This window comes from Neltuma alba, unplaced genomic scaffold, assembly GCF_004799145.2.
Source record: "Neltuma alba isolate B1F8T4 unplaced genomic scaffold, ASM479914v2 tig00013430_pilon, whole genome shotgun sequence".
In the NCBI taxonomy this organism is placed as follows: Eukaryota; Viridiplantae; Streptophyta; class Magnoliopsida; order Fabales; family Fabaceae; genus Neltuma; species Neltuma alba.
Genome location: NW_021637680.1, coordinates 198068 through 220042, shown reverse-complemented (window position 1 = coordinate 220042; position 21975 = coordinate 198068). Strand labels below are relative to the sequence as shown.

At 34.3% G+C, this 21975-nt stretch overlaps 3 protein-coding genes across 5 annotated transcripts; 1 reads left to right on the top strand and 2 right to left on the bottom strand.

Annotated features, from left to right (window-relative positions):
- Nucleotides 1–1050: 1050 nt before the first annotated feature.
- Nucleotides 1051–2624, bottom strand: LOC114737346 (probable 3-hydroxyisobutyrate dehydrogenase-like 1, mitochondrial). Its single transcript, XM_028925267.1, has one exon. The coding sequence runs from the start codon at nucleotides 2576–2578 to the stop codon at nucleotides 1514–1516; it is 1065 nt and encodes a 354-aa protein (XP_028781100.1). The 5' UTR covers nucleotides 2579–2624; the 3' UTR covers nucleotides 1051–1513.
- Nucleotides 2625–3517: 893 nt separating this feature from the next.
- On the top strand, nucleotides 3518–9894 carry LOC114737345 (uncharacterized). The gene is made up of 15 exons (XM_028925266.1): nucleotides 3518–3664; nucleotides 3826–4052; nucleotides 5089–5144; nucleotides 5222–5396; nucleotides 6410–6511; nucleotides 6787–6858; nucleotides 6993–7109; nucleotides 7213–7290; nucleotides 7553–7615; nucleotides 7698–7794; nucleotides 7956–8034; nucleotides 8110–8312; nucleotides 8486–8631; nucleotides 8758–8880; nucleotides 9302–9894. The coding sequence occupies exons 2-15, from the start codon at nucleotides 3966–3968 to the stop codon at nucleotides 9461–9463; spliced, it is 1560 nt and encodes a 519-aa protein (XP_028781099.1). The 5' UTR covers nucleotides 3518–3664; nucleotides 3826–3965; the 3' UTR covers nucleotides 9464–9894.
- A 5015-nt stretch (nucleotides 9895–14909) lies between these two features.
- LOC114737349 (cytochrome B5-like protein) lies at nucleotides 14910–18710 on the bottom strand. 3 transcript variants are annotated; one of them, XM_028925270.1, is made up of 6 exons: nucleotides 18552–18710; nucleotides 18348–18467; nucleotides 18203–18243; nucleotides 16921–16998; nucleotides 16581–16672; nucleotides 14910–15349 (listed from the first exon to the last, which is right to left on the bottom strand). In XM_028925270.1, the coding sequence occupies exons 2-6, from the start codon at nucleotides 18427–18429 to the stop codon at nucleotides 15283–15285; spliced, it is 360 nt and encodes a 119-aa protein (XP_028781103.1). In that variant the 5' UTR covers nucleotides 18430–18467; nucleotides 18552–18710; the 3' UTR covers nucleotides 14910–15282. The 3 variants fall into 3 exon arrangements, with proteins under 3 accessions (XP_028781103.1, XP_028781102.1, XP_028781104.1); XM_028925269.1 differs by having other exon boundaries at nucleotides 18583–18710; XM_028925271.1 differs by having other exon boundaries at nucleotides 18610–18707.
- Nucleotides 18711–21975: the final 3265 nt, after the last annotated feature.

Below are 21975 nucleotides of genomic sequence, written 5' to 3'. Positions count from 1 at the left end.
ACTTATCTACTACGTGAGTATGTGTAGGATTCGTATCCTACGATCATACTCATCAACTCTTTTCTGTGTCTTTCTTCAAATGGATCATATACATTTACTTTTGTGAATGGGAAGGAAAGCTCTAGCAGAAAGCATCCTCATGTATCAACTGTGTAAAGTTGAGTAGAAGGAACTCAATTATTCTTGAGCAAAGTTAAGAATTCAAACTTTGTGGATGGAGAAAATTATATCGAGTGTTATTCCCAATTATACACGACAATGCTCAAACTTGACATAATGGTACTGAATAATATATAATAAAGGAAAACAAGGCACCACAATCTGCCAACTTCTTACTCCCTAAGAAGATATCTGCTAACACTCTTCTGGTGTTTATAGGATTATCAAGAGAAGATAACTAAGGTTCAGTTACAAGGGACTTTTAAGTTTAGAAATGCACAAAATATGCATCAAGTAAAGCTTAGACATCTAATAAGCACAACACATGAGATCATTATGAAGTAAGATTCAGACGCATCGAACGTTATAACCCACAAACAATTCAAATGGTTCAGTAAGGTGGCCGAATTCTCTGCAAATTTAAATCTTAAGCCACAAACAATTCAATTGGTTGCATAAATGTTAAGCTTAGCTGCAGCTTCTCACTGCAAATTTATAAGTATCAAATCATATATGTGCCTAAAATTAGAAAATGAGCTGCACTGAACCCAACTAGACATGCTAAAATACACATACGAGAAAATGTAGCTCATGGAACAACTAACATGGAAGGTAATCCGGGTTAGATAACTTCTTCAAAGTTTCTTCGCTTTTCCTTCATCACATCTTTAACGGAGTTCATGAAGAACTCCATTCCACAAAAAGCGCCGCAGGGCCATAATTTGTCCAGGAGAACAATTGGTAGGATACACGTACAAAAGAAAACAAAATCTGCAGGACTGAATCTGATGCGCTGTTGCCATGACCCATCATTTTCAATTTCAGCTATCTACTTTCCCCTTAAATTGATCACCTTGTTCATACTATCAAAACTCTGAGCTCACAATATTTATTAATGTCTACATTCTATTGGCAATGATAGAAAATTAAATACACGGTGAGAGTTCTCACTCTTGACCTGGTCTCCCCCCCCCCCCGGGGGGGGGGGGGGGCCTTAGCATTGTTACTCAACCAAATCTGATCACAAGTTAATTTAATTGTCTCTATGAATTGGCGGAGTTCAACACCATTTAGACTTAGACATAGTTTCTAGAAATGAGCCATAGTACAATACCATGCACGATAAGCCAGTTCAGAATCAAGTATTTATCACATCATACTATATGTTATGGATCCAAGGAACACAAACCACATTGTAGCAATCTAACGCAAGCAACAACCAGCATCATATAGGATAAGCTGTTGTTCAAAGGAAGGGATAATATCGTAATGTGGTATCCCCATGTTCATTGTCATCGAGAATTATTCTAGTTCCCCACAATGCATTGCTTAACTAGCAACATAAGCTACCGACCTAAGTGGATGCAGCACCCGGAGTTCCTGGTTTGAGAGTAACATTGTTGAGTCGCTCTAGAACCAAAATTAGTGATTGAGTTCCCAAATTACCTTCACCATAAGCCTTAAGTGACACGTAAAGCTGCTGAGCAAGAGCCAGCCCAGGCAAAGAAATACCCATGTTCTGACACTCCTTCAAACAAATCCCCAAGTCCTTCACAAAGTGATTCACGTAGAATCCAGGCGCGAAGTCCCTCTTCAAGATTCTATGCCCATACAAATCCAGCGACTTCGAACCCGCCGCTCCCGTCGAAATTGCATCCAAGTATAATCCCACATCAAGCCCAGCCTTATGAGCATACACCATACCCTCCACGAGCCCGACCATGGTTGAAGCAATCGTAATCTGATTAGCTAACTTCGCGAATTGCCCCTTCCCACTACTACCCATATAATTAACCTTCCCCATAAGGGAAAACAATGGGCTTAACCGATGAACTACAGATTCGTCTCCCCCTGTGAAGATTGCTAGGGTTCCGCTCTTAGCACCCCGATCACCGCCGGAGACAGGGGCGTCAATGGAGTAGCAGCCTTTGGAGGCGGCAGCTGAGGCGATTTCCACGGCAAGGGATGGCTCTGAAGTAGTCATGTCGACGAGAACTCCGCCAGGCCTAAGTCCAGAGAGCACACCGGATTTGGGGTCCAGAAGGACGGAACGGACATCAGAGGGGTAGCCGACGATGGAGAAAACGACGTCGGATTGGGAAGCCACCGCTTGAGGAGACTGAGCTAGCTGAGCACCCATATCAAGAAGGGGTTGAGCTTTAGAGACAGTTCGATTGAAGACGGTGAGCTTATAGCCAGCTCGAATCAGGTGACCGCACATTGACTGCCCCATGACGCCGGTGCCGATCCATCCCACACGAGTGTTTGATGGGCTTACTGAATCGGCGGCGGCTGCGGCCATGAAGCGGCGGAGAAGAGTAAAGAGGGCGACGGAGGGATTGGAAGCGTGAGACCGGGAGAGAGAGCAGGAGTGCCGGCAGTTCTGATGAAGTGAACGTAGCAGAAGAGGCAGGGGCATTTCCCTGGGTCTTTCTGGTCCAAATTATTTCATTATCCTCACTGCGATTCTGCTTCTAATTTGTTTGTCGTTTTGGCCCCGGAGATCACCGGACCATAAATAGTGATCGACGTTGAAAATAATTTATCAGTTATACTATCTTTTGGTTTTTTTTAATAAAATTTGTCTGATTTTTAATTTGTTGTTAAATATAAAATCTCAATTTATTTTATATTTTATATTTATTTATTTTTTTAAAAGTAATTTTTATAATAGTTGAATATATTAAATATTTTATCAAACAATAATTTTAGTTAATATATATAATTAATAAATATATTTTTAAAAAAATAATACCTATTTATAATAAATAACTAAATTAATTAATTTTTTTAATCTTCTCATATAATTAATTAAGTTTTATATTAACCATCAAAAGTAAGTGTTAGTTTTTTTTTTTAAAAAAAAATACTATATTTAATAATTAACTTTTCATGATTGAAATCTTATAATTAACAAAAATAATTAGAAAAAGTTATAAATTCAAGAAGAAAACGTTCTGAACCTCAACATCAAAACAAATTAATCTCGCGACTTATTATTCTCTCTTCTTTTTTTTTTTCAAAACTCAAAAGTACAATTTTTGTTGGTTTAGAAGCGTTATAAGATGAAAACTGTGCTAACATATGCTTTTCCTCGAATTCTTCCTCAGAATCATAAACTCTATCATTTACCAACTCAAATATTCATTTGAAGCTTGAATTAACCAAAACCCCTCAAATCTATCACTTAATTAAACAAAAATCACATTATATTACAGAACCGAATTGTCCTCAATTTTATGCAAAGTGCTTGCAGAAACTTTTACTTTTGCAAGTAGTCCAAACAAGCACGCAAGTTGGCGAGTATGAACAAGTCACTTAGCCGAGATCACTGGTAAAGTTCAATATGGGAAGTGATTATGGTAGCAAGGATGGGAAGCTTGACAAAATGAAGGAGGAGGATGCGATCATAAAAATGGAGGGTGAAAAGCACAAGCGGTGTGATGCGAATTGAAACTAGCGGGCATTTTCCTGATTCCATTATAAATGGAGCTCGATCATATCGGTTTATTTTCGAATCACTCCCGCAATACACATTTCAAAAAATAAAGATATATATGGAGAAATTTCCATGAATTTCAGATTTTAGCTATAAAATTAACCGTTCTCGTGATCCCCCCCCCCCTCCTTCCTCTAATTTAGCTCATTTTCCCGCTTGTTTCTCAGCAATGTCCACGACCATCGAAGAGAGAGAAGGAAGAAGGGCAGATACAGGCAAGCATGGGATGAGGAATATACTCTCGTCGACGTTTCTGTTTCGGCATCCCGGAGCATTACATTAAGTTGGGAGAAAAACAAGGGTCGTAATGCCTTCGTCGGAGGCTCTCGATTGGTTCCTCCTCCCTCTTAGCAGAGCCTTTTGTACGCCATTCTCCGTTTTCATTCAGATCCAGGTTCCCTTTTCTCATTTCTTTCTCTTCTGTTATTCCCATGCTGAAAATGTTGCGAAAAGCATTAACATTCTTTTTGTATTTTTCTGCTGTTTCTCTGGAATTATCCAACTCTTATACATTTGTGTTGCTAAGTTTGTTAATGGTAACATATAGCTCATATAATTTCTAATGAATCATGCGTTTGGAAAATGTATTGTTACACCTTTGTTTAACCCATTTTATATATTGTAAATAACTAAATATGCATATTAATTTTACATGAATATTTATTTAATCCTAAAAGTAATTGAAAACTTAAAATTCAATTTAATATCTGAGACTCAATTATTTTTAATCATCAACCTTTTCAGACGCATAGTAATTTAAATTGAACGAATAAACTTATCAGAATACATACATTTAGGTGGAAAGTTTCACCAGAAAAAAGGGAGTTTCTAAATTAATTTTATAATGTTAAGGATTAGCCGTCTAGCTGCTGGCTGTATATATAATACAGTTAAAAACTAGCTTGGTTATTGTGGGTTAGAAATGGCAAAAGAAACAAAGCTTTCTCATTAAGACTTAGGACTAACAGGTGACTCCACTTTGCATATTAGGCACCAGTCGGCAGTATTTAAACTGCTTTGAAGCTTATTGTCTCAGTGATTACTGAATGACTGGTACAGAATTTGCAAGGCTGTTAAAACTGCTTTGAATAAACCCTGGCCCGTGGGGACCCCAGCATGCTTTTATTTCTTGCAGAATGTTTTATAAGCTTCACTAAGAGTTCAAGGACACATCAATCTGTGAATCTGCATGGTTATTGGACGAAATGGCACTAATTGTGATGAAGGAGTAGTTTAACCTAAATATCTGAGTACTGTCTTTGTATATGGCCAAAAACATCAGCAATTTGGTGATATAACTTTCAATTGGTCATTTAAATTAAATAAGTTGCCATGAAATGCTGTTATAAATTCATCTGTGTTTGTTGCTTATGAAAAATACTTGCATGATACTGTGCCATTCAAAGCTAAATTTTATGTCTGCTCTGTAGGGATGTGTGATTTGCTTACTTCTTGGTATTGGGTGGGCCTTGGCTGCTTCTGTCAGGTACTCATTGATGTCAAACAGTGAAACAATTTCAATACCATGTTAATGAGACTTTTGATATATATAATTCTTTACAGGAACAGAGAGATAAATAGAATTAAATACAGTATGCGGAATGGCAACGACTTCGCTTTCCTTTGTCACAATATCAACGAACTTGAGCACTCACATCAGGTCAACCTGCCAACAGTAACTGTAATTATGCCACTAAAAGGTTTTGGAGAACACAATTTACACAATTGGAGAAGTCAGGTAATATTCTGGACACATGCCCTCCGAACTTTCATTTTTGGTATGTTCCATTGATTTATGGAGCTGGGAATTCAGGTGAACCCATTGGGGTAGTCTGTTTTCCTCACATTTTACCTAGGGCAGGGCTTGGGAAATTGGGGGGGAGGATGAGGAAAAGGGCTTTTAGTTCAGGCTTAAAAGCCCTGCTAAAGGTTGGCAAAAAAATAAAAAAGAAAAGCCCTGCCAAAAAGGCTAGGCTTCGGCTAGCCTGAAAATTCTTTTTGTTGCCTTTTTTTTCTTTTTCCGTTTTACATAATTTTATCAAGCTGGATGACCTGACCCCATTTTTGAAGCGTCAAATTTTTTATTCTGATGATGAAGATGAGATATCAAGAAAAATTTAATTGTATATTTATAACTTGGACTTTAGAAAATTTATATTTTTCCTTTAAATTTGTATTTTAAAGCATTTTAATTTGGTCCTATAGAGTTTATTGTTGTATTATTCAAATTGGATTTTGGATATGCATTGTGACCATGTGAAACTTACATTGAGAAAAGGAAAATGATATTATCCAGGCTTTCAAGCCTAGCTTTGAGCCCGATCAACTAGGGCTAGGTTTCAAAAAATGACCAAAATCAGATAAACAAGGCTTCTGAGCTTGAGCTTAAGGGCTTGTAGGCCAAGCCCATGCATTTCCCAACTCTTTCCTTTGATGTGATTCTTTCTAAAACTACTATTTGTTGCGCTTGTTTGGTTCTTTATGGATTGGAAATTTTATATCTAACTTAATTATTATGAGTGCTTACATCAACATTTATTCTCTACATATTGTGTTTATCCCAAATTTGAATGAATTCACTGTAGGTTGCATAAATATATCTAGTTTCTTATTGAAATTTAAGTTGTATGATTTTTTTAGTATTTTGCACATTTTATGAACTGTGGTGTTTGACTCTATTCTGTTTATAAATTGCTGTATGACCATTATGCTTCTTATTTGAGGTTCACTTCTGTTATTTAACAAACGTAGATAACATCTCTCTACGGGGGCTCTCTAGAATTTCTTTTTGTGGTAGAAAGCACAGAGGATCCTGCTTACCATGCTATATCACTACTGCTATCAGAATATGAGGTATACATAGTCCTGAAACAGATTGAGATTTATTTCCTATTTCAGAGACCTGTTTATAGTTTTGCTGTTATGTTCTACAAGCTGATATATAAACTCATTTAAGTACATCATCCCCCTCTTTATCCAAACCTGGAAGAAGTGAAAAATGAGAATTCCATGTTAAGGCTAGATTCTTGGCTTCTTGATGCGGTGGCAGAGCTTTAATTTTGTTTTGAGCGTCTTTTGATATCTGTACCTGTACCTTACCAACTTTGATGTTATATTTGTTCATGCAGGATAACGTTAATGCTAGGATTATTGTGGCTGATTTTGCAACAACTTGTAGTCAAAAGATTCACAATCAGTTGGTATGTTACATTGGCTTATACATTGGTATGGAAATGTACAGGGCTTTTTCATTTGTGTTGATCGGTTAGGTCGTTCTTTATAATATGATTTGTTTCATTTGCCCTAGTAATAGACACTGTAAGCACATGGGCAGGTTGGAGTTGAAAATATGCGTAAAGACAGCAAATATGTATTGTTTTTAGATGATGATGTTAGGCTACATCCTGGAACAATTGGAGAGCTCACCAAAGAGATGGAGAAAAACCCTAAGGTATAACTTAAAATACTTATTTCTTCTTGTTTAATTATAGCAGTAGAGGTTCTACTTGCCTATATTATATAATCATGTTCTCAAGTGTTTTGATGCTTAACAGATATTTATTCAAACTGGATACCCTCTCGATTTGCCATCTGGAAGTCTTGGAAGCTACTGCATCTATGAATACCATATGGTATCCAACTGCGACTGTCATAGTATCTTCACTCACTTGTGTGCTCCCCCCTTCACCCTCCCTCCTTCCCATATAGGATTGTGTGCTTTATGCATTTCTGGTGAAAGGTGATTCACTGTAAGAAGTCTCACAAAATGAATTTAACTGGAGCCTTCAGAAATCACTGGATACTTAACATGTCATTGATGGGCCTGATGGCTTTCCATGTGTCTTTCATTATATCATATTAGCTTAAGTTTGTTGTTTTTTAACCTTCTCACAGCCATGTTCAATGGGCTTTGCGACTGGTGGGAAAACTTTTTTTCTGTGGGGAGGTTGCATGATGGCAAGTAACCTCTACTTTTTGTTTGCTTTGATTAGTGCATCAGAAAAGGTAAAGCGGATTCTAACTATTCAAATGTCTTCAGATGCATGCTGATGACTTTAGGCAAGATCGTTGTGGTGTAGTCTCCGGACTTCAAGATGGTGGATATTCTGATGATATGACTCTTGCAGCTATAGCTGGTAAATCTTTGACAAAAACAAAGTCCAGATCTGTCTCTGGTTTCAAGATCTTGACTAAATTTTTTAAGAACTATTTCCTTTTCTTTCATTCCTTCATTCATTTATTTTGACCAAATTCCATTCTGTTTCATAACATATTACTATAATGTTCTCCTTTTCAGGGGCTCACAAAGAACTCATCTATTCTCCTCCAGTTGCTGTGTTTCCTCATCCACTTGCCAGTGATCTTAATTTTGGAAGGTTTGTTACGCATTCACATACTCATCAAAGTTGTGTTATAGTTTTATTCTGTTTGACTTTTTAATCCATGATCAGGTACTGGAATTACTTACGAAAACAAACATTTGTGTTGGAGTCATATGTAACAAGGGCTAACTGGATAATGAACCGTGTATTATTTGCTGCTCACTGTTATCTGTCATGGGGATTTGTAGCGCCATACTTCATGGCAATTATTCATGTTTTGGCAGCGTTAAGATTTTATATCAAAGGGTACTCATCTGAGGAAATGGCTTACGGTGATCATTCTACTTTTCCTAGTGTTATTATTTCATGCCATTTTTAGTTATTACATTGCATGATCACTATACTACAAGGCTTGGGAGAATGAGAAAAATCATCCACCATGGTGGAGAAATGCATGATTAAGATGTTCTCATTTCTTGTAGTTTGATTTATGCTTTTCACGCAGGGTTATCACTGGTCAGCTTCTTAACTATATGCACTTTCATTGCTCTTTTTTCAATGTGGAACTTGACAAGGATAGAAGTTCATCTGTGCAACCTTTTGTCCCCGGAGGCACCCCGGCTTTCTCTTACTTCCTATAATTGGTGTCTTGTAAGTATTTCTCTAAGCTTCCTTTATATAAACAAATGTAAACATGTTAATATGTAGGATTCAGTTTGTACCGAAGGATGTGAGATTACTTGCTGATAAAGCTATCAATTAATATTTACTGAGCAGGTGTTCATAGCGATGTTGGTGGATAACTTTCTATATCCGGTATCTGCCATTCGTTCTCGTTTATCTCAACATATCAATTGGTCTGGTACTCTGTACTATTTGGAAAATGGAAAAGTAAGCAGGGTAGGTTGTTCAATGCCTTGTGTCAGCCTCAGTAAGACATTACTTGCTTATGTTAGATGAAGCATATTGTATATATATTGCTTTCTAAGCAAAATCCCAATTGGGAGAGAATTGGAGTAATAACTATGAAATATGAATAACAAGTAGAAAATTGGAATCATATGAACCTGCAGACCAGATTCCAGAATTAGCATGCCAATCTGCACAAATGTTTCCTTCCCTATACATAAGAACCGCCATTATTTCCAACCTGTCATCTATAATTCCCTGTACATGTTTTAATAATCTGCTCTGTACACTAACAAATCCTGAATTGAAGCCCACCAATGAAGCAGAATCCCACTCAACCCAAGCTCTGCCTCGAAATATGTGAAAACTCATGATTTGTTGCAGAACCAACACGTTATTTTATGTTCTGCAGATCGAAAGAATACAGAGAAGCAAGGACATGCGCCCGGTATTCACAGACTTGGGGGGAAAACACTTATTTGGAAAGAAAGGATTAGCTCGCAAGAACTCATTCCTCGGTTCTTGGTCCAGAAGTTTTATGCAATGGCGTCAGCCCAAGAAACATGATATATAGGAGACAAGGCTTCTACTTCTAGTGAATAGGTTCAGTATCTCTCTTGTGTCTCGTTGCCCCACCTTTTGAGGGTTAATGAGCAGCATGACCTTTGGAGTAAAAGGACGTTGACAGATCAACTGGTCTCTTCTGTTGTTTGGGCCATCCGTCATTGATTGTAAGGCTGTTTGAATCGTAGTCCCATTTTTTGGTTACCCATTCAAATCACGATTCTTCAGCACAAAAGTGTGTTTTTATTAGTGTCGAGCAACCAAAAAAAGGGGGTATTTTTTAATTGTTTTTGTATTTGTTTAATCTGCTGTAGGTAGTTTAACGTCTAGAAACGCAATCGTACTTTGCCCTTCATCTTAGGGATGAAATTGTAAATTCATCTTATCCTTTGAAGCTCTCAACTCTTGTAAATACGTTATTGTCAATGGCAAGTTGTTTAAATGACAGTGCCACCTACTATACTTAGATAAAATCTCATACTCGAGCAGTGGAGCTTGATCTTCATATATTTGTGTATGTGCATGTTTAAATTGTATAAAATTAAAATAAATACATCAGGGTCTTTTTCTTGCAAAGAATATATGAATTTTCTAGTCATTTAACTTGGGATCATAGCTTCTTTTCCAAGCAAAATGGTATCAAAGCCTTTGAGCTTAATTTGAAATTTCTTAATGCCTTCGTTGCTTTCCTTTTGTAGCCTTCAGTGCAGTGGGACTCAATCTTCAATTTCGAGCCTTTCATAACATTTTCGCACAGCCTTTTGCTTGTCCTCTTTCATCCATAGCTACTGGCCATCACACACAACTCTATTTTTCTTATGAGAAAAGCATGCAAGAGATATCAGGATCTCAATGGGTTCCCATTCAGTACTCATCACCTGATGAGTAATCTGGACCGTTCAGATTAGATCTAGACGGTCCAGATTTAATATTATTAAATAATTATTTTAAAATAGAAAAAAAATATTTTTAAAGAATAATAGTTAAGAGATTATTTTTATTTTTTATCTTATACCTGTTAAAATAATTATTTTTTAAAAAATAAAAATAAAAATAAAAATAAAAATAAATTTAGACAGTCCAGATCTGATGAGCATCTAATGTAAATCCGGATCTCAATTAGCCATAAGAGGATCACATTATCAAAATGCAATGTTTGATGCGTAAAATTTTTTTTAATCATGCATTTTACCTTGGACCATGCTTTGATCATTTCTTAGTTGGGTTGATGGAATAATACTGTATAATTTGGAATAAGATATAAAAAGTCAAATTTGCCCTTTTGTTTATTTCTGAAAATTTGATAATAAGGAAAATTAGTAAATTACTACTTTGTCTTTTTAATTTTTATTATGTTTTATCCTATCTAAAAATTATTCTCGTTCTTGTATGAAAAAAATTGTTCTCATTCCTGTCTAAAACGTACTAAATGAGATATTAAATAAGTTTCATTAATATTCTCATTCTTTTTTCCGCTCCCTATTCACATAAAATGATCCTCTTTCACTTTTTTTATACCAATCCTGTTGAAATATTATTTCCCAATAAATAAGATTGTAAGTGATGTGGATAAAAAAATGAAAAATAAAATAAAATATGAAAGTAAGAAAATTTACCTAATTATTTCCATGGCCTTTTCCCCATGAAACAGGCGGCGACTAATTCCTTTTCATTGAGTATCTCATTTTTGAATCTCAAAATTGGCAAGTTTTTATTCAGAAAATGAGCAAATAGTTAAAGATGAAAACTTGCCTAAGATGAATCAGATTACTTACAAGGACGGAGTTGGACAAAAATCATCAGTAGGGCCAAAGTTTTAATAATTTAATGCATGTGTGCATATATTGGTTTACAGAACAAAATATGTACGTATTATTGGTTGATTTTTTAAAATTTATCATAAATATTTTTCCAAAATAATTTTATAATCTGAAAATTATTATTATTGCGAAGTAAATGTTTCATAAGAAGAAAACTTAGGCATTTAGCTTTATACACTTAGGATACTTGATTTGAGCAATTTATAATTGCAAATTATTATTAGAGTATTTTAAGAAGTGGATTTTTTTTCTTTTTACTTTTGTTATGAACTATTCAAATCAAATATTAAATATTAGTAGTTAAGATTTTAATAACTGAAAATAAATTGATATCCATTTCATTATTTGATTTTAATTTACGGCAATTGATAATCAAACATATCATTCCGAAATAGAGGAAAATAAAGTTCGATGGTCCTCGGCTCCATGATACCCATAGCAACAAAATAATTTTCGTCCCGAGAATCTAAGGAAAAAAAAAACTTGTTGATAGACATTTAACCATGTGCTTTGGCAAGGCTGATTACCCATTAAGACACTTACAAATAGGATTCATCTCGAATAAGTGTAAAAAATCCAGTTCTGTAATTTTTTTTCCTGCCCGCAAGAGTGGCAAAGTTTAGCCCCATGATACCGATTTAAGATTGGTAACTTGTATCTATCCGTAGCCCCAATGGAAGATCAATTGCCAAGCACTTGAAAGTAGGATAATAATTAAAAGTTTAATTCACTGGGATAAAAATCCTATGATATATATCAGTTTATTTGAGAAATACTACTTTTGATCCTTAATATAAAACTCAGTTGACTAATTTAAAAAGATTGAAAATATTATTAAATTACTCTAAAGCATTTATATTTTTGGTTTGCCTTTATTATTTGCAAGAAAAGAAATTATGCAAACTTGGGACAGGTTATTCTAAAAAAGCAGGATGATTTGAGATGGGTTCCACCTGGAGAATATGATTGTCTTCAGAAGCCTCTGGTTTTATCTTTGGTTATAAATAGAGTGTTGTGGTTAGACGTTGGTGCCCTTAGGCTGAATGATGTATGGACTAGTTCCTGTATGCTGCTTGTCCTGGAGGTCCATTTTGGATTCTAGTGCCTTCCTTCCTCTCTTGTTTTAAGGGAGTGGATTAAAGCTGCGATTGAAGATGCAGCATTGGCGTCAAAGAAGTTGGGCTCATTTGTTGAGCAAGTCTCAAGACTACCACCTTCTATAGCCGTTTTCTTGTTCGTTGAAGCATTGGAAGTTGGCTTGCATTATTCAGTTGCAGAGTGTTCCATTGTACTTTCATTTAGAATTCTCGTTTTGTGTTTTGTTGCTGACACTTTTTGGCCTTGGAGCCAGTTTCTTTTTTCTAGTTTTTGCATTGATGTTCTGTAGACTTTTTTTCTTTGAATGATATGAATACATTTCTTTGGCCAAAAAAAAAAAGCATTTATATTTATCATTTTTTTCCAAATTAATTTGACTCATTTTATGAATTGATATATAATTTAGGAAGTGTTTGGATAGAAACAAAACTATATTTTTAAAAGTGCTTTTATATATGGAGGAGTTTGCTTCAATTTACAAAAAAAGTGCTTTTTAAAAGCACTTCTTAGGTAATCCAAACACCCTTCTAATGATACTGATGTATTCCTATTTTATTGTATATTTGTATCTATATTTTGAGAATTTTATGCTTAATTGCAATAGTTGTCAATAATTTGAGCTAACAAGGAATTGTATAAATAAATGCTAAAATGGATCTAATTATTATGTTTTCTTAGTTAAATTAATCTACACAAAGATATCTCTACTTTCTTGTGTATTTCAGAGTAATTAGGAGCTTTGAATCTAAGTTGGGCCTAATACATTATTGCAAAGTGATAATGGCTCAAGGAAGGTAGGCTTTGGAGCCCAAACGGATTGGGAAAAAAACATAGGTGTTGAAAAATCAATAGATTTCAGGGCCTCAAGAATGCATTTGGGCCAACTTACAGCATAATTAGGGCCTATGCATGTTAACTTACCACTTATACCTCTCAAATGGGCCCTAACACTTCCATTTAAGCCCAAATAGCATTTTTTTCATTGTTCAAAAAGGTGGATCACCATTAAAAAAGGGTAGGAGGTGATTTTACAGGGTTTTCTTTCCCATCAAGTCAAAGGAAGTGTCACCTCATTAATGAAAAGCAATTTTGGTATTGCAAATTTAATTAAAAGAGGAATTGTTAATATCTAATTAAATAATATCTTAAAATATCTTCTTTAAATTAATTATATCCCAAATCCATATTTGAATAAATCAAAAACTCCTACTAAATCTCTTTACTTTCTCTCCAAGTCTTCCCTTTTAATAATTTGAATTATCCTAAACCCTCCCTACTTCTACTCACATTGTGCCAACTAAGCTTCTCATTATCCTAAGCATTAATTCAAATAAACTTAAGTCATCTTTTATCCTAATTCAAATATTAATTTGATCACTTATTTTCCAAGCAAATATCAAGAGTCCAAAATAAAGTAAAGATCATAATCTTTATTCTATAAGGAGGTAAGGAGGGGGTCAGCCAAGGCTATAAAAGGAGGTCCAAAGACAAGAAGTAAGTCACGTCTTCTTCACTCACTCTCTACACTCTCCACAAGCATCACTAAAGCGTCAAATTCTCTTTACTTTCATCTCTATATTTTTGTTTTCTTTCTTTATCAATATGATGTGTTCTAGCCACATGAGTGGCTAGTCTCCTTGTTCTTGAGGAGAGATATTATGACTTGAGTCCTATGCATTAATTTTGATGAGTTGTAACTAGAGTTTTATATCTTTCATATGTAAGTTTTTATGATTTCCTAATTTTAGATTTTGAAAGTCTTATATGTGATTCTTTTGATTATTAATGAGAATTTCTTTTTCAGTTATAATTTGTGAACTTCTTTATAAATCTTTTTCCCTCCCATAATTATTTCATGTTATTCTAGTATGTTATTTTTAGGATTGCATGAATAGTTATGAATTAAGTTTAGCACTCGCTTGCTTTTTAAGAATATATCGTTTGGATATTCTTGTTTTGAGGAACAAATTATAACTGGTATTGAATTTCACATGCTAAGTGGTTCTAAAAAAATAATTATTTAGTTGATATTTGTATACTAGTTCTAGGTATAGATATTAATTAAGTAGTTATGGCCTACGTGTTCACCTAGGGTTTATATTTTGACTTATTAATCTTCTTTTTATCAACTCTTATTAACTTTTGGACCGAGATAGCCACACATCGATCCTTAAAAAGCTCATCTTATCAGTAAAGTTTTTTTTATTCACTATCTCTAATTTTTACATTCTCTTGTTCACCTTAATTTAAAATCAACATTCTCTTCTACTCCTTATTTCTCTTTAATCATGTAATTCAACTTAAAAGTTGTTTTAAAGCTAGGCTTTGACTCCACAAGAGACCGACCTAGGGTTAGCTCCTATAAACCAAATAGGGTTAATACTAGTAACTAATTTGAAGCGCTAGCGATAAGTACGATCACATACACACAATCATTCTAAAAAAATCATGTAACATATGTCATAATTAAGTAATTTAGTAACTTCTTTAATCTTTTCAAATTAATCAACTGAATCTTATATTAAAGACAAGAGGTAGTACATGCTAAATTCTCCTATTACAAACTTATTGTCCATATTACCTCAGTTTACACGCATAACAAGATTACTTCATCAATCTCACCAGTGTTTGACACATTTGTTACTCGTAGCCCTAAATATATCTTTGGGGGGGGGGGGAAAGAAAGTTTCCTCATCTAATATGCAACATACTGAAACAGCAGGCACCTGGTGATTATCACAGGGAACAAAAGTATCAGTTGTTGAACATGTAGTGGTTAAGCACCCACAAATGAACAAAGGGCTTCTCAATTAGTATCTAAGAAAGTTCATTCAATCGACAAGAAATAGTAGTACAAGATTAAGATTCTCAAGTCATGCATCTCTAAAAATGTCGCAAACAACTGATCTAGCTAATGCTCCAAATCTCCAATGTAGAAGTCTTCAATCATATCAAAGACTCGAGTTGCATGTTGTGGCCTGCCACGTGTGAGTAAAGAATCATACAAGAGAGAGAAGAGAGGACATTAAAATAAAAATAGTGGACTTGCGAATTTACAGATAAGAAAATGGAACAGAAATGCATTACCAATCAGGCATGGGATCAAGTTTATTATGAAAATAAGCATGTTCTCAATGGTTCATGCTGGCAATGCAGCGGCACTAATAGTCGAAGTTCAAATTTGAATTAGATGGCATTCTTGGAGATCTCAATGTGTTGGGAAGGGGGATTTTGACAAGTGTTGGTCGGATGATTCTAGAGAAAATTAACAAAATTAGAAGAAACAATGCCTCTCATCACACAGGGAACAACCTTACTGACAAAATCAGGATCTCACTAGGGAATGTGACATCGTTTTTCAATTATATTTATAGGAAAGCCAATAGATGCTGAATTGGATTCCTAAAGTTGCCCATGATCTCAATATTAGTCTTTTTTTTTTTTTTTTGGGGTAAAAATCTCAATATGAGTCGTTTGATGTTCACTAACCTGACTCTACTTAGGATGTAGGCGGTTTTGGAGTTAAATATATGGTAGTGTAACCCTCCCTGTTTCTTTTGTATGGTTCTTCTTTCAGCCTTTTAGTTTTTTTTTTTCCAAAGATTCTAATTTGAACCACATACCATCTTTTATTGACATCTTAGGTCATCCCTAGATTCCATGGTGAAGACGCACTTACCATGAAATAGCTTGGATGGCAGAGTACGCGGATGAGATGGCAGTAAAGATATTATGTAAAGAAAACAGAATTGCAGTCAGATATTACACATTCTTTATTTATTATTATTTTTTTCTTTTTTTTGGGGCTATATGACAAAGCAAACTTTGAACCAACTCCTGCCAACCAACTACATCTTTCATTACGAGCACAACGAATAGCAAGTAAATCTGAAAGTTGGTTGTCGCAATGTTTCTACTCCTCAGTTGAAGGGCACAAGAAGAACTATGGAATATATACAAAGACGACCATACAAGTTATGGTCAAACCTTTGTTGGCTAACCTAAGTGGCTAAACCAATACAACATCATGCTTCAGTTTATTTATTATTTCCAGTTATATACCAGAAAGGAACCAGGAACAGTTTATGGGAAGAATAAATTTAAAATATTCACTTAAGAAATATGGATAGAGGGGAAATGAGAAAAGTATAGTGGTTAATTTGCACCCAAGTGGTAAAGAGGAATATCTCAAAGCAAAAATATTCATACCCGTAAAACCCTTCGGTTGAATCATCTCCTGCATGTGTTAGAATGGCATCACCACCTGGATGTTCCTCTACGTATGAGGTCACATCATAAACCTGCAGAAGATGAGGCACAAGTAAATGCAAATTATGCATCAGTTGCCCCGGGGGGGGGGGGGAATGCAGAATTATTCTAAAAGCATAGAATGTAGTCTAAGGATTCACTGGCAAGTTGAAGAAGTAATTTGGAGATGCCTATTGGTTTTGACCAAGAGCTTTATGTATGTGACACAAGCTTTTGGGATTAGAGCTGCTTGACGTATCAAGTTTGTAAAGGCGCCTAAAGCTGCAATATAAGGCCATACCTTGTTCTTGATTATTATCCAGCAGTCTGTTCTCTTGTTATGCAATGACACTTCTGCTTTTCTGTAGGTTTTTGATCCCTGAGAGTACAGTTGAGCATACAGGACACACAAATTAATCTAATGTCTATTTAGCATGTTTAAACAATATTCAAACTCACATTTGAACTCCATATAGAATTCATTTTTTGCCTTGCAGTGTTCAAATTACTTCAATGGTCATACCAAAATCTCCAAACCCTATCTATACATAATCACTTGAAAAGTACTCCCTCCAGTCCTATTTATAAGCTTCAAACTTAGGAAGGGGTGTGGTCTATTTAATGTATTTTTTTTCAATGTTGCCCTTAATTATTTCTCTCTTATCACATTTCCCCATACATTCTCTCTCATCATTTTCTCATTCATTATAAGGACATATTTGGAAACAAAAGTATATTTCTAACCCATTTATTGTTTTTAACTAATTTTAACTAATTGTTCTTTACTCATGAATTAGTTATTTAAAGCTTGTAATAAGAACCAGATGGAGTCTATGATTTGCATATTTTCATCTTACAAAACTAGCTTCAGATTCTTAAAACAGAAGGGGAAAAAATGAATGATACGTCCTCATCCAAAACGAAGCAGATTCTATCTTTCCACTCAAGTAAATTCAAGGTGCAAAAAAGTTGGATGGACTAGGTAAGAAAGGCTCTCCAACAGAGCCACGGCAGCATCCAAAACGTTCTGATCCCACTTCTTGACTTCCATCAACTTCCACCCTGAAGTACCAAATTGTGAAGTTCTTGTATTTTATCAAAAAGCCAAATGAAAAGCTGATTCAAAGGATTTAAAGTTGCATTACATTAATAACCTGACATTTAGGCATCCATTCAAATCACAATTCACAAACATCATCAAGCCATCACTGGGAAGCCGAAGATGCTGGTCTAAATTAGAAGCCACAGCCAAGTTTACAAGCCATATCATCAACGAGTTTGTTTCTTTTCAAGTATAGCCTAAATATAGAATGACAAGAATCCCAAAATGCCCACCAAATGGTTAAAAGTTAGTAACAAGACAGTAAACTATTGACTATTCAAAAGGTTTTCATCTTGATCCGAATCAGCCATAGCTGGAGGCTTACACTCTTGCTCAGTTACTATATTTTCTCAAATAACTAGTGGCAAAACAGAAACCAACATGAATGAGCCTAAGGGTTCAAATTCAACAATGTAGAACTCGCTCCCAACGAAACGAAAGAAAAAGCGCTAAATTAATAATTTCCTGCAACAACACATACCTTGTTATCGTTTAAGTTGAACTGGCCCTTTCCCGGATGCTCTGAGGAGGGAAAATAATTCAAAAAGTGATTTAGATACACTTCATAAATCACCATAAGTATGCATAGAACTTATCGAAATTTACGAAGGAGTAAAAATACGAACTAGATTTGCCGTCTCTCTGTGTGAAAACCAAAATACTGAGCAAAAAACCGAGAACCAATGCCAAGGCGGCTATGAGCACCATACTTTGGTGAATTCGGCGCCTCTAATGCTTAATGAAATCTGAATCAAAGAAAAATGAAAGGATTAAAGTGAAGCCGGAAATGAGAGTGGGAATGTCGTGGAAAGGTAAGAACGAATCTATACAAGAATCTACAGAAAGTGAACGTGAGCTAACAGTATTTGAGCAGCGAAAGATGCCGGCCAGGCAGGGAGGCTCAAGGATTCCGAAGACAACAACTGGTTATGGCATGTCGATTTTTCTGTGGGCTACTGTGAACTGGAGGTCCATTGCCCATGCGGACAGGCCGGGAGGGGAAGGGAGAAAATAAAAATTAAAATAATTTGTTGGGTAAGAGATTATACAACACCCTCTCCCCCCCCCCCACCCCCAATATACCATTATAAGATTATTTTTAGTACACATAGCACCTTAAATATGAGGTCTATATATAATTAAAAAAATAATATCAACATACTGAATACACTAATAAAATAAGATTAAATATTAAATGTATTATAAATAAGATTAAAATTAAAATACTGTATACGCCCAAAAAATATGATCACGTTACTGGTTGTACTATCACTCTAATTTTTTTTTTTTGGTCAAATTGTAAGTTCAGCTGTAACTTAATTTTCCACTTCGCGCAGCACTATAATTTAACTATTTAAAATATTGGTCTTTCATGTTTTAAATAAAATAACATATTTATGAAATAAGGGACTAAAATCTTAAGTAGATAAAATTATGAAAACTGAATTGCATCGAATCAAAACTATAAGAATTAAGAAGATTAATTTTTTTTAAAAATGATATTTTTCAATTAACTAATTTATTTAATTTTTTTAATCTAATCAAATTAATTAAATAAGTCTTATATTAAAAATTGAAAGAGTATAAAATTAAAATGTCAAGTACACTCCCAAATCCCAATTAAATCATCTATTTCTAGGCTTTCTATGGCTACATTGTTGTTGGGCTGGGTCCTCCCCTGTGGGCCCAAGCAATCCACTTTCGGGCCTTGATCTTTTTTTTTTGGGCTCTTTTTCAAGCCTTGCTCTTGCTCCACTTCATCCTTCAGCAGCAACAAGATTAACCCTCCAGCTCTAATGAAGGGACTAGTTTCCCACAACGTGGTGAACTAAAATTCGAATCTCTTTTGGGAGAGGTGTTCATATTTAGTGTCCAACAGTGTCTCAAATAGGATTACCTTCAATAGGAGGATACCGATGCTTTAGCCACAAAAAAAAAAAAGGTTAACCCCCCGAAAAGAAAAACAAATAAATCCTTATCTCTGGTTTTTTATGTACTTTGTTGTGACTAGGACTTGCGGTTTCTCATATTGTTTTTTTAGATCTTTAAATTTGTCCTTATTTTTAGTTTTGACTTAAATTTTAAATCATAGATTTTGATTCTGCAAAAAGTAAAATGACCCGAGTTTTTATTAAATTACAGAGACCAACATTTTAAATGAAAATAAACTTGAGAAATAGAAACATGTGGTTTGAAATTAGAGGGAGCAAAACTATAATGAGAATAAATTCAAAAGTCCAAAAATTACATTATTTTTTTTATTATCATAATTAATGCACTCATGGTACCCTCTATAAAGGGTTCAAACTCAAAGCCAGACGTTTAAAAAAACTTGTGTCGTTCGGGTGGCAAGGCCCCAACTCATAATGCTTACTTGATTATTGCAATTCATATACAAAATTTCTGATAAGTTCTTCTTTAATTCTAGGCTCCTAAATGTTTTGGTTGTCATTATTTTTTAAGAAAAACTCCTAAATGTTAAAACAAATAAATTCATAATACACATATTGCTAACATTATCAGTTTATAACCGTTGATCTTCTAAAAATAATAATTAATATTTTCTTTTGGCCTTAGATTCAAAATAAGAACTACATTTGTTTATAATAGTATAGTATTGATTCAGTGGCTTAATAAATGGATTAGTGGATTTTCAAGATTAGTTTAGCTCATAAAAGGACCCAATTTCCAAATGCCAACAGTATTGTAATACCTCCTTGGTCATACTAAGTTACAATAATATTGAAAAACATACAAATCAAGGAAATAATAAAATTTATGTGATGTGTAAAAATTAATTGTTGTTTTACATTTGTACATCAATTAAATAACATGAGAATTGAGAGATGGTGTATTTTTAAATGTCAATGATGGAATATGTAATTCAAATTTTTTCATAAGTAGTATCTTGAAAAAATTGTTAGAGCCATTTGGCTAACACTAAACATATCATTAAGTTTTAACTTAAGCAAGAGGTCATGACCTTGACTTTTGTGAGCATTATGGATGTATGAGTTCCTTTCAATAGGCGAATGGGGGAAAAATCTTCAAACTTATGTACCGATTGCAAGGCAAAATGTGTATTATATTATTCCGTCCAATTTTTAATATAAAAGATACTGTAATTTAGATTATATATTAGTTTATAAATTACGTAAATTAATTATCAGAAAAAAGATAAATATTAAAAATAAGATTAATGAAATTTTTATAGTACCTCCGGTCTTTAATATAAGATCCTATTTAACTTTTATATTAGTCCTAAATATAAGATCCTAATCCATTGTATTTCTCATATTTACTCAATTTTTTTAAGGTAGTCATTCTAACAATTATAGTTTTAGCCAACACACTTGATTAGTAAAAATATTTTAGAAAAGACAACATATATTTGTTACAAATAACTAACTTAACTTCTTTTTTTAATTTCCTCAAATGAATCAACTAGCTCTTATAATTAGGACCGGGGTAGCATTTAAAATTAAACCTAACATTCCAGCTAGCTTATATCAACAACCGGAGGAAGGAAATATGAATTATATGATGCTTATCCTTCTCCTACGCTAGAAGAAAAGCATTCTTCATAAAAAAGAAAATTAAGAGCATCATCCATTTGCAATCAGAACTAGATTCCGCAAAATCTTCAATTTCACATCCACCACGCTAAAGAGTGGTGGTTATGGCAACTAACATCCATTAGAACCTCGCAAAAGGCATCTCCCACACCAGTACAGATTCCCCTGTCCCAAATAATCTCAAATGAACAGAAAATGTCGCAGGAAAATCTCAATGCCATAGCCCCTATAAGTATCAAAAACCACAAAAGTCCTCGTTTCCCACTAACATACGCTGTTTCCCATATAATTCCACTTGCACACTTTTCAACCAAAAAAAAATAAAAATAGTTTTACATTATACAAAATAAATATGTAAAAAAATTTGTTTTGATTTAAAAAAAGTGCTTTAAGAGCACTTATGAGAATATCCAAACACTTTTTAAGGTTTTGTTTGCTTTCACGGTTAAAATCACTTGTGTGACGTTTCATGTAAAATGAGATAAAATTCTTTTAATATATTTATCTCATATTCTGTAAATTATGATTAAAAAACTACTTATAAATTATTTCAAACATTTCCTCCATGTTAATGCTTTTGATTTTAACTTCGATATTCCACCGGAACCGAAAGTCCCATCACTTTAGATATATAACGCTAGTTTATATCAGAACAGAATAAAGCGAACAAGAGAAAAGA

Bases quoted from the DNA above. Each gene is read 5' to 3' on its own strand.
- LOC114737346 (XM_028925267.1), bottom strand. From the start codon at position 2,578: ATGCCCCTGCCTCTTCTGCTACGTTCACTTCATCAGAACTGCCGGCAC.
- LOC114737345 (XM_028925266.1), top strand. From the start codon at position 3,966: ATGCCTTCGTCGGAGGCTCTCGATTGGTTCCTCCTCCCTCTTAGCAGA. The intron at 6,859-6,992 runs GTATGTTACATT...GCACATGGGCAG, and splicing joins AAAAGATTCACAATCAGTTG to GTTGGAGTTGAAAATATGCG. The intron at 8,632-8,757 runs GTAAGTATTTCT...TTTACTGAGCAG, and splicing joins CTTCCTATAATTGGTGTCTT to GTGTTCATAGCGATGTTGGT.
- LOC114737349 (XM_028925270.1), bottom strand. From the start codon at position 18,429: ATGGTGCTCATAGCCGCCTTGGCATTGGTTCTCGGTTTTTTGCTCAGT. The intron at 16,999-18,202 runs GTATGTGTTGTT...CTGTACTCTCAG, and splicing joins TCAACTTAAACGATAACAAG to GGATCAAAAACCTACAGAAA. The intron at 16,673-16,920 runs GTATGGCCTTAT...CATCTTCTGCAG, and splicing joins GGATAATAATCAAGAACAAG to GTTTATGATGTGACCTCATA.